The 12,649-nt window shown below is 43.7% G+C and overlaps 1 protein-coding gene across 1 annotated transcript in view; it reads right to left on the bottom strand.

Annotated features, from left to right (window-relative positions):
- Positions 1-4,615: 4,615 nt before the first annotated feature.
- The window catches only part of PRELP (proline and arginine rich end leucine rich repeat protein), a 33,859-nt gene continuing 25,825 nt past the window's right edge, over positions 4,616-12,649 (bottom strand). Inside the window, exon 3 of the mRNA XM_035123464.3 lies at positions 4,616-9,675. Within this exon, the coding sequence (XP_034979355.3) occupies positions 9,500-9,675 (176 nt within the window). The 3' untranslated portion in view covers positions 4,616-9,499. The remainder of the gene's footprint in view (positions 9,676-12,649) is intronic.

Below are 12,649 nucleotides of genomic sequence, written 5' to 3'. Positions count from 1 at the left end.
GTTCACAGTCACGCAGCAAACTGGGAGCCAATGTAGGTCTTTCAAGACCGGTGTTATGTGGTCTCGGTGGCTGCTCCCAGTCACCAGTATAGCTGCCGCATTCTGGATTAGTTGTAGTTTCCAGGTCACCTTCAAAGCTAGCCCCACACAGAGCGCATTGCAGTAGTCCAAGCGAGAGATAACTAATCATGCACCACTCTGGCAAGACAGTCCGCGGGCAGATAGGGTCTCAGCCTGTGTATCAGATGGAGCAAGTAAACAGCTGCCCTGGACACAGAATTGACCTGCACCTCCATGGACAGCTGCGAGTCCAAAATGACTCCCAGGCTGTGCACCTGGTCCTTCAGGGGCACAGTTACCCCATTCAGGACCAGGGTACCAGGCCATCACCTTCCTTCCCAATTGGAAAAACAAAACAAAAAGGATCCAAAACCTTTAAGGGAACAGCAAGAGAACCCACAGCCTTGGCCACCTACAAGGAAGAGGTCCACAGTGGTTGAGGCACTCTGAGTCTGGTACGAAGTTTCCCCTCTGAACAATGTGAGGAAGAGACAGAGACTGAGTGACAGAATTTGAAACTGATTAACTTCTCTTGGAATAAGAATCTGTTTTGTACGGAAGATGCCAGTGCTTGGACAGCAGCCATTTTTCGATCGTAATGTGTTTGCCAACGCATTGATTCCATCTGTTTGTGTATTTATGATTAATAATAATTATTATTATATATATAGAACCATCAATGTACATGGTGTTTACACAAGCCTAGGTGCATGCACACATACACACAAATTCACATATGTTCCCACAGCAATGCACCACATATGCCCAATACTTTTAAACAGACACAGAAACTCGCCCACGGAAGCATACAAGAAGCCTACATTACATTTACTTAAGCTTGCTTCAGGGACAATTATAAATGCTGGTTTTAACCTTCAGATCCCTAAATGGCTTGGGACCCAGATATTTGAATCTAACCTTTAGGATCTGGAAGAGCTAACTTGTTTTTTAGGCACCCTTGACTTTGGAGATTTGACTGATAGCAACAGGGGAAAGGTCCTTCTTCGTGATCATGCTCCCAACCTTATGGAATGCCCCCCCCCTTTCGATTTGTCGGATATGAATGACATTTATGTCATTCAAATGCCACAGCTTTTGATGTTTTTGTTTAAGGTATGGTTTTTATATGCTGTGGTTATACATTTGTTATACAGTTTCTTTTTTATTGGTTTATTGCTGCTGTCTTTCTTACATTCTATCACCTTTGTGGTTGAGTGGATAGTGGTTCTTTAGACTTTTGCAATTCAGTGTTTACTTCCTTGTAGACCACCAGGCAGGAAAGTGGTACATAAATATTTAAAGTTATTTATAGGCACACACATGACTATTCTACAGGAATGCATATGTATAGGTAAAAAAAGAAGATAAAGGACCCCTGGACAGTTAAGTCCAGTCAAAGGTGACTTTGGGGTTGCGGTGCTCATCTCATTTTTAAGCTGAGGGAGCCAGCGTTTGTCCACAGACAGCTTTCCAGGTCATGTGGCCAGCAAGAGTAAACCGCCTCTGGCGCAATGGAACACCATGACGGAAACCAGAGCACATGGAAATGCCGCTTACCTGCCTGCTGCAGCGGTACCTATTTATCTACTCGCACTGGCATGCTTTTGAACTGCTAGGTTGGCAGGAGCTGGGACAGAGCAACGGGAGCTCACCCCATTATGGGGATTTGAACCACCAAATGTCTAATCGGCAAGCCCAAGAGGCTCAGTGGTTTAGACCAGAGTGCCACCTGCGTCCTAGCATAGGTGTACTCACACATCTGTGCGCACACACGGCAATGCACACAATTCATACAGAAGAACACTTGCAAGCATATAAAAGCATTATCAGAGGCTCTCTCTCTAACACACACACACACACACACACACACACACACACACACACACAGTGTCTTTCATTGATGGATGGATGCACATATCTGAGTAGAAATCTGTTTGTAATGTCCATTTCTGCCCGCCGTGCCCCCCCCCATGCGTACATACGGACACATGTAAATTTAACCCTAAAAGAGAACATTCTAGTAAGGCACCTTTAAGTGAGGACTGTGGTCATTACTCCCCACAGATCTTCCACTGATAAAATCCAGCATTGGGAATATCATGGCCAGCTTTTGGGCCTCACACTGCAGGAAGATCTCATGCTTTGGGTAATAGTCCCAGTCCCTGGGTAGTTTTCATGCCTGTAACGTCTCTGAACCAAGCCTGAAAGCTCTTGAGCCCTGCTTGTTAGCAATGAAGAGGGAAGGGTGGGGGGGGAAGAGGAGCAAATCCTTGACATACATACCTCTTTCGCTGCTTGCCTGCCTTGAGCGAAGAGGCTCGGTGTTCCTGTAGCACCAAGTGTGATGGGACTGAAAAGCTTTTAATGAGAGTGGTGGCGGCAAGGCTGGAACACAACTGTGCAGACGTGAGGGGTGAGCAGGGGCAGGCATAAAGGGCAGCCAATCAGGGTGATGATTATTCAGCCCATCTGTCACCAGGCTACCCCTCCCATTTTACCCCCCATGGCTACCTTAACAAAGTCCACCAGAAAGCAAACATGCTCAGTTAAACCTTTTCTCCAAGAAGCTGGTCTTCTTGTTGGGATGAAATGCTGCAGGCCTGGGAATGACATCTCAGACTTTGTTGCAATTTTGTGTAGGTTTGGAAAGTTGGTGGGTGGGCTGTAGTGTGGGGATGATTTCAACTGACCCGGAACCCCCTGGGGACATACACTGCTTCTGGGAACCTTCCTAAATATTTCAAATGATATTAGTGCCTGGCTAAAGCATACTCATACTACTACTACGACTACTATAGCTCTTACTTGCCATAATGACTTCTTAGGGTTATTTTTAGGGTCATGGTGACCTCCAAATGCTAGTATTGTATGTCTGTTTGGTGGTGGGGAGGGATTCAAGCACGTAATTTTGGCTTGCTCAATTAAAGTGGATTAAATTGCTCTGTCGCCCAAGCAAGGCAGGCGATATATAGATAGATAGATGATAGATATATTCTTACATGCACAGGGCTCCTGGGAGTAATTTGAAGCCAATCAGATCCATCTTTGAGAGATGGGTATATAACTTGTGTCATTTCACACGATGAGCCTGGAACTGATATATCCTCAGAAACTAGGCATTAAAACCTCTCAGAAATAGTACTTCAGAATTGTTTTGGTCTTCTATGGCAGCTGTAGTCATTTTTCTTATGTGGAGGGGGGGGGGCGGAAACATAACATGAAATCAGTTTGACAGCATTATTGGGAATTTTCTTTTAGTTTTAATTAAATTTAATTTGTTTGTTTTGTGACGAATATTCTGTGCTCTATCTGGGCCAAACAATTGGAAATAGCTGTCAAAGAGAGCAAAGAAGAATCTGAATGTAATTAATAGATGGATTGATTAATTTCAATGTATATAGCCTGCCCAGACCAGGAAGTGCATGGATGATTGTACAAGCTTTCCAAGCAATTAAAAGGAAGTTATATGACATTGTTGTAGTAGCTTAAAAAAAAATCAACCCTGCATCTTTAATAGCATGTCAAGATGTAAAAATCAATGAAGTAAAGCTTCTCTGTTTATATGGAGACCGGTAGAGGGTGGGAGGAGCTTCCGTTACCAGTTTATTGCTGAATCCATCCATTGGGGACACTTCCAGATTGTGGCCATTTTCAGGTGTGATTCAGTCAGATACCAGCTTCAGGTTGAAGTTAATTGGGAGATTTTGCAAACAGGCCCACTTCCCCAAAATATGAGACTTTTTATGAAAATGAAAATGATGGGGAAATATGCTGAAAAGTGTGGATAACCCTTGCTTTGATGCAACATCATCTAGCCTCCCCCAAAACAAATCAGAACGGATACTCATTACATACCCAACACCATCTAACCCCTGAAAACGAATCAGTGTATATACAGTGGTACCTCGGTTTATGAACACAATTGGTTCCGGAAGTCTGTTCATAAACTGAAACGTTCATAAACTGAAGCAAACTTTCCTATTGAAAGTAATGGAAAGTGAATTAATCCATTCCAGAGGGTCCACGGAGTACTTAAACTGAAGTGTTCATAAACTGAAGCGAACCTTCCCATTGAAAGTAATGGAAAGTGGATTAATCTGTTCCAGACGGGTCCGCGGAGTACTCAACCTGAAGCGTACTTAACCCGAAGCATGGGTGTAATTGGTTCCAGAAGTTTGTTCATAAACTGAAGCATTCATAAACTGAAGCGAACTTTCCCATTGAAAGTAATGGAAAGTGAATTAATCCGTTCCAGATGGGTCCGCAGTGTTCATAAACCGAAAATTCATAAACCGAGGTGTTCATAAACCGAGGTTCCACTGTATATATCTACTCATTGTAGCTGATATCATATGAAATAGTATTACCAATTGATCAGGGGGAAATGGCCTGATCCCCTTTTGTACCTTTAACAGAAATTAGCAGGTGAAGCTTACCACAGCATAGAGATGGATATTGTCACCTGCTAATGGCTTTGGCAGAAATGGAAAACAGAATGTGGCAAATATTTTGGTGGCAATTCCCACCCCGCCTCACCCACCTCAAACCAACAAAGTTGAAACTTACACAACATATTTAATATGATATAAAAAGAAACCAGCAGATCATGTCCCAAATGTTACAAGCATAAATCCAGAGTAACTCAACAAATATCAACGGGGTTACGCTAGCTTACACCGGTGTAACAAAAGGCCAAGTACGGCCCCAAAGATAGATAGATAGATAGATTAAATTAAAAGCAAGTTTCATGCCTGCATTTCCATTAAAATAAATGACCCCAAGCATGCCCAACCCCAACATGGGTACCAGTGGGATATGCTGAGTTTTATCCGGAGGGATGTCCAGTGGACTGAGGTTGTTTGGTCATTAGGGACAAAATCCAGAGTCCTCTGTTTTCAAGGGATTTGGATTAAGGCTCCACCCAAGCAGTGGTTTGGAAAGAGCAGAGATTGAGTAGATAAGATGATAGATAGATAGATAGATAGATAGATAGATAGATAGATAGATAGATAGATAGATAGATAGATAGATAGAAAGAAGAGGGTAGGTTGTGTATATTGCTGATTGCAGAGCTTCATTTACATTTAGCATGGTTGACTTCATACTGGTTTGTGGAGTATAGCAGAAGTGATGAAGGGGCTGCAGGAAAAATCATGACAGGAGATATTTCTCAGTATTCAAGTCTTTCAGTCTGAATTGTAAGAGAGGATCAGGAAGGCAGTGAAAGAATCTGGAGCTGTTTGATGGTTGAAGGTGAAGCACCTTAGGGTGTAGGGCCTTCTCTAGAAGTCTCTATTTCTATTATGCTCTGCTGCATATTTATACTTCAATTATTATAAAAACACTATATGTCTCCAGTGCTCTCTCATCCAAAGAAAGCAAGACCCTGTGTCATTGCCTTTCAGCTCAGGTAAGTGGGAAGCACATAACAAAATCTTCAAATCCAATGTGAAAGGAGAAGAGAACATGAGAATGGCCAATGAACTAAATCATCAGCTTTTCTGAGTCACCAGAGAGTCATTAGAGCTCTTGGAACTGAGGGTTGAAATATGAAAATGTACTGAAGAATCTCAACCGGAGAAGTTATGCACAGGTCCAAAGCCTAATTTTCTTTCAAGAAACCCCCACTGAGTTTCATTTCACTAAGCTGTAAAAAAGACTTGATTGGCTATAAAGAAGGATTTAGAGAGCATGCAGAGTGGAACCTGGCTCTTGGGGCAGAGCAAATCATGAGGATCAAAAGGGGCCTGAGTCATGGAAGTGAGTTGAGCAAACATAGCTCAGTCGGTGTCAAGTGATTAGGAGAAGAGAACTGCTCCATGTGTTGGAAGTGACTCATATAGGTCAGCAGAATAGGAAAGTCTTGTGCCCTGTTTATCCACTGGGGTCCCCTTCTGATGTAATGTTTATGTTCACCAATTGACATTTTAAAATGATTACACAAGCACCTCTGCACGGGAATGTTACCTGGGGACTGTGACATTTCTTGAATGGATCTCTGAACAGAATCCTAGGGTTTTCAAGTAAAGTTGTGTTTGTGGATACAGCTCTGGAAAAGTCACATAGATGTCTAATCCTCATGTAATGTTTCCAGGGGTGCTGACATTGAGGGGGGCCTGGTGTCACATGATGCATCCCACTCCCACCTAGCATGCCAGTGCAGTGCTCTCCCAGCAGCAGGGGCATATGGGGAGCGCAGAGGGTGATCTTCCCCCTCTGCCTGTGCTGCCCCTGCCTGGCATGCGAGCGCTCTCCCATCATCAGCGAGGGATGGTTTCCCCCCCTCAATATTGGAGGACTTGCCCCCCTGTGCACAAATATTGAGGGGGCCAAACCCCCTTCCACCACCTATAGTTGGTGCCCATGAAAGTTTCCATGTGGCAGAGGTTTTCAACGTTATTGAGTCCATGCATGGTTCCCTTGACCAAATACATTCTTTATGTGGCACCCCTGTGGGGCTCAGGAGCCTAGTTATGTCACCCCTTGCCTGCAGAGCTGACAACCTTTCACCCTTTTTTGAACACCCTCCCTTGTTCCCTCAGCCTCCTCTTCCCTCTCCTTGGGAGTCCTTTGGGCAACCATTGCCACCCCCCACCCCCGGCCCCAAAGAGAGGTGCCTCCCAGAGGCACCATTCGCCTGGGGAGCTTGTAGACAGGGCTGCTGCAATAAACAGCTGTGCAAGCCTTTGGGAGGCAGAGATGAGAGAGGGCATTGGAGGAGGGAGGGGAAGAAAGAGGGACAGAGGCTAGTGTTGCCCGTTGCACCATTGACCATCATTCAAGGCACCCCAGTGTGCACACTGGTTGAAAACCACTGTCATATGGGAAGTGCTTGCAAAATCACATTGCTCTTAAGCCAGAAGCTGCCCTAAGCTGCATGAGTATAAAGAGGCCGGCACCTAACTTTTCACCTTATTGGTAGGGCCTGGTGAGTGGAATATTACATATGGGCAGCTTAAATTTAAATCCTATTTCTCAGTCTCAGTTCTTACTCCAGAAAGTAGGGTGGGTAACAGACTTTGGCTATAGCTTGTGGTTAGTGAGGAGAGCGCTTAGCCATGAGTCCCAGTTCAGATGACAAGCTAAGATAAAGAGACTGCAGCACAGCAGAAAAAAGGACTGGGGAGGCCATGCTTTTCCTACAGAATTCCTCCCGAAAACAATGAGATGGTATTGTCCTGTCACTCCCAGGGGGGCTCGATCTATGTGCATTCATGACACATAGTGGCAAGATGCCCAGCATGCAAGCCACTCAGGCTATGACAACTTGATACCATTTTTAGAAGTTTTTAAGGAGACCTGGAGGCAGCACACAACCCTCAAATCATCTCTCGAGTGCTTCTCTTTTTTTAAGTGTGTGTTTTCAGGCTGATTTTTTCTTACAGGTTTCCAGTTAAAAATCTACCCAGAAATGGAATGGAACTAGGATAGACTGGGCTTTAATGGGTCTGTCTGTCCCTACCCACAAGCAAGGCATTAGCTATTTTAGGCTAGTATTACTGGTTGAGAGTCCCATGGACTACACGAAGATCAAACCTATCCATTCTTAAGGAAATCAGCCCTGAGTGCTCACTGGAAGGACAGATCCTGAAGCTGAGGCTCCAATACTTTGGCCACCTCATAAGAAGAGAAGACTCCCTGGAAAAGACCCTGATGTTGGGAAATATTGAGGGCACAAGGAGAAGGGGATGACAGAGGACAAGATGGTTGGACAATGTTCTCGAAGCCACCAACATGAGTTTGACTAAACTGCAGGAGGCAGTGGAAGACAGGAGTGCCTGGCGTGTTCTGGTCCATGGGTTCACGAAGAGTCGGACACAACTAAACTACTAAACAACAACATGACTGGTTTGGCCCCACTGGGCACCACACTGTAGGGGGCACCACAATAATGCTGTATAACAAAGTGCAATAGGTGGGGGCACCAAATATTAGCATCTCACAGGGTGCCGCTGGAATTTGAGAGCCTAATGTTTGCCACTGGTACCCTGCTGCACCCCCTCCCCCACACACACAATGGAGGGATATCTACTCATCAATATGGGACTCTATTAATATCTGTTAGTTGTTTCTAACATAACAATATATGTTTATTGTTCCTATTCCAAGAGAATAGTCCATGCCAGCTCAGTTCCACATGCCCATGGCTTCTCTCAACTGTATTTTGGCATGCCGTTGCTCCTCCTCTTTGAGTAATTTTACTGAAAGGGAAAGCAACATTATGCTTAGGAGCTTCAAGGGGACATCGGCTGAAAGATGGGGAGGTGCAATTTCCTTTGTGACATCTGTCCTGTATAGACATTGCAAAGGGAAATTGTGTGAAAGTTAGTGAGGCGACAGAGCGTTCTGATAAGCAGCCTCTTATGCAAAAAGACTCCCATATACAAACACATACACACGACCCAGAAGGTATGGCTATATCCTTCAAATCATCATGGCAATGGGATTGTCCTTTCAAGGTACACCGTTCTATCCTTTGGCAATTTCTTTCTAGTACCACTTGTGTCACAGTAGCGAACTGAAGTGGAATTATACTGTGGGGAAGAGAATGAGTAATTAATCAAGCAATTATTCTCATTTTAAAATGGTGCTGTAAAAGTACCACCATCCAAATCCCAGTGATCACATTATGTTTGGCAACTCAGGTACATTCTGACAGTATGTTGCTACCATCACCCGTATCAACCCATAAGAGCATAAACGGGGGGAATATCTGTTCTCTGTCACTCTTCATTGTACCCACAATGCACATCACATGGCTCCACAGAATACAATCTGCTATGCACTTTTATCTATTGATTAGCACATGCCACAGTATGGTGTTCCTATTATCATGGTATTTATGAGTGCCCGTCATCTATAAATAAATTTGAATATTCCTTTCCTTTTGATCCAGCATCCTTATTAGACAAATGGCACTTTAAATTTTACCTATTTAAATTAAATTGCTTCCTCCTCTTCTTCTTTTGAGTCTCGATCATAATAACAAATCCAACTTCCTTTATAAGTTTGATGTTGTTGGCTAGGGGTGGGTGGGTGCAAATAACTCAATCTGAAGTGTTAGACAGCAAGAGTACAACAGAAATGCTGCTTCTGGGTGTGTTCCCTACTCTAATTTTGAGACAAATTAAGGGGTTGGTATTTAAGAAGCCAGTATCACTGTAACTTCTAGCTCTTCTGTGGATAATACACATATCAAAGAGGAATCTGTGGAACTCTCCTAGGAGACTCTGTAAGATGCTGTGTAAAACAAGACCTGCAGAGTTTCCTGCAACAGAAGGAGGAGGCAGCAGCAGCAGAATGGAGCAGTAAAGAGAAGGCAATGGGGCAGCAAGGTCAGGGTAGGGATGATAACATATATTCCCCATGTCTAACATAGACTGAAATCAAGTCACTGTGCAAAGCCAAAGTCCCAGAGGAGTGGCGATTGCTGCGAGGCTTAGAACACAACAGATTGCAAGAGTCGGAAGCACATCATCAGGTCCAAGGGGATTGGTGGCTTCAGATGGTTGCCATCCAGGCGCAGATAGCGGAGACGGGGCACGTTTTCGAAATCTGAGGATGGTTCATGGAAAGTGACCATAGAATTGGGGCAAATCTGGGTCCCGTTGATTTCTAAACAGACAAAAGAAAGCACAGCGGTAAGTTAGGAGAGTCAAGATAATTGATTCTGCACTTCTCACCCTCTGGGCTTCCAAAAATCGTCAGTCCAAAATCCAAGGTTATTAGACTGCAGTGATCCCTTTTGGCCTTATGTTTCCATTCATCATTGTGAAATATCTGGAGAAATCCTCCTTGTCTGCTTTGAACAAGGGCTTTCCCGGCTCATATCTCAAGTCCCATATCACACCCACCCCACCCTCATTTCATAGACCTGTGTAATCTAGTTTATAAATGATACAGACATCTTTCAAAAGAGGTTGGCAACAATGCTGTTGTGTGTTCCCACACCACAAAAGTGAACATAGCACATAGATGTAAAATGTTAGAAAAGGGTGAATGTCGCATTCCAAGGCTGCTTAGAAAAGGGATTAATGTAGCACAGCTTGGTGTTTATCATATTGGATATCCATGCCATCCCTATACTATTCAGACTAGTACAGAATATTGCAATCTGTGCATTCCAATCTTAAAGCAGTTCCGATGTAAAGATGTAACTAAATGCTTGGTGGTTGGAATGTGAAATGCTTGGTACAGATATGTGACTTCATTCATGTACTGTATAGCTATTGATTGCTAAAGTGATGGGATGCATTTAGGTAAGCAATACAAGTTTTGCCCGTTGTGAACCACATTAGAAAACTGAGAAACTTGCACTCAGTTTCCCATATGGAAGACAAATTGGCCACTGGGTCTCTCTGCAGGTTAAGCCTTGGAATCTGTCTGCATTTGTCATTGAGCAGCTCTGATTCCGGGCAAAAAGGGGGGGGGAGAAGGAAGAGGCTTAGGAAGACCCGGAACTCTGCTCCGAGGCCCCCACTGCCCTCCTATGCACCTCTGCCATCTGAGTCCTACCATACCAACAACACAGACATGCATTTCTACAGGGGGTCTTGCATACCCTTCAAGTTAGTTTTGGTAAGAGGCATTCAGTGCCACTCAGATGGTGATGATAAGCAGGGGCAGCATTATATCAACAGAACAGGGTTGTTCCACTTCTAGGTTCCAAAGACCTGCTCAAACATAACACTAGATGGCCTCAGGTTAATAAAGACTCTCATCCGTATTATTATTGTAAAATGAAACTATTCAAATGGCTCCCTCGCTGGAGATGTTATGAAGATAAAATAAATAAGTTACTGGGCCTTTGCTGATTGTGATTTATAAATACTGGCTAACATTATATAAAGGGGGGAAACAGTTGCTTTTAAAAAAAAACACCTAACCAACAAAGTAGGCCATTATTTAAGCAGGAAAACATCCAACCTCTTCCTTTGATCTATTCTTCAAAGAACCTTAAGTATTCTGTAATTCAGGGATCGCTAACCTATGCTCCTCCAGATGTTCCCAGACTCTATCAGCCTCAGCCAGTGTGACAATCAAGACTAATGGAAATTCTAATCTAGCAATATCTGGAGGCCCAGAGTGTTATCAAGTAGCCAACTACTACACCCTTTCTAAAAAGGCTCAGTTTTTAGGTGTTAATTAATCTGTTGCTTAGCAGACATTTACTCATATTTAGATTACAATATCATTCATCCCTAGCCCTGATTGGCTCTGCCCCTACCCTCCTTATATCACTTCCCTGAAGTCTGATCAGTTACCCAAAGGCACACATCACTGGTGGAAGTACTGAGTAAGAGTAAAGTCTAATACAGTACTCTTTTGTACCATGTTTAGGCAAAGCCAGCCTGGAGTAGTGGTAGTGGTGGTTGGTAAAATTATGTTTACATATGCTTCTTTCCTCCTCTCTGTCAATGGCATGGGATTTAGATATCAACAAACCACCTTTGACTCTACTTGGGGATTTCAACAAGCCTGTTAGACAAAGGATCAGAGGATTGTTGGCATTGCAAGCATCAGACTCATGGTGTGTGTGTGTTTGAGACAGGGGGTCCACTTCTCATTGGGACTATGGCCAATGAAGCCACAGTCCCCATCCAACTCCCACCCTGAGCCAGCTTTATTTAATTATTATTATTATTATTATTATTATTATTATTATTATTATCATTAAGCTATGCAACATGAACAATATGGCAAACCTTGCATCAGATTTGGAACTTGTTCATAGCACAACAAAGCCTTCATTTGATCAATTGCTTTCCTGTGCTTATGCTTCTGAAAGCTAGATACCTGGGCTTTAAAAATATATAACAGAAACAAGCTGATATATTTCCTAGAGAAGCCAGCGTAGGGGTGGCAGCTATTATTAAGAGAGAGAGAGAGAGAGAGAGAAACCCTTTTAAAGGAACCAGCTGAGGATGTAAGGCAAAGAGGTTGGTAAAAAGCCATGCTTGGCTCCAAGGCATTGCACATTATAAGCACTGCAATTATGATTAACAGCAATCTTAATTAAAAGAGTTCATGAATCAGAATTTGCTTCCTGTTGCTGAATCATGAACCATACGTGCACTTGAATCTCAGTGCAAACAGTTTCTATTTCATGCCATGGCACCAGCTAAGGATTATATCCATGCCATTTCTTCTCTTATTGTTTCAGTCATCTTGAGAATATCAGGGGGCAGGGCTAGGATGGGGTCACCAACTTGGTGCCCATGGTCACCAGTGTGCCCACCAGTACCTCCTATGTCAGGGGTCAGCAACCTTTTTCAGCCGTGGGCCAGTCCACTGTCCCTCAGACCATGTGGTGGGCCGGACTATATATATATTTTTGGGGTGGGGGGGATGAACAAATTCCTATGCCCCACAAATAACCCAGAGATGCATTTTAAATAAAAGCACACATTCTACTCATGTAAAAACATGCTGATTCCCAGACCGTCTGCGGGCCAGATTGAGAAGGCGATTGGGCCACATCCGGCCCACGGGCCTTAGGTTGCCTACCCCTGCTCTATGGTGTCTGCAAAAGGCCTTGGTACCTAACCCGTTTTAAAAAACCCACAACATAAGAGAGATGTTGGTTCTT

The sequence above is a fragment of the Zootoca vivipara genome, chromosome 7, assembly GCF_965207765.1.
Source record: "Zootoca vivipara chromosome 7, rZooViv2.hap1.1, whole genome shotgun sequence".
In the NCBI taxonomy this organism is placed as follows: domain Eukaryota; kingdom Metazoa; phylum Chordata; class Lepidosauria; order Squamata; family Lacertidae; genus Zootoca; species Zootoca vivipara.
The sequence above is the reverse complement of the archived record's forward strand: the minus strand, read 5'-3'. Positions and strand labels throughout refer to the sequence as shown.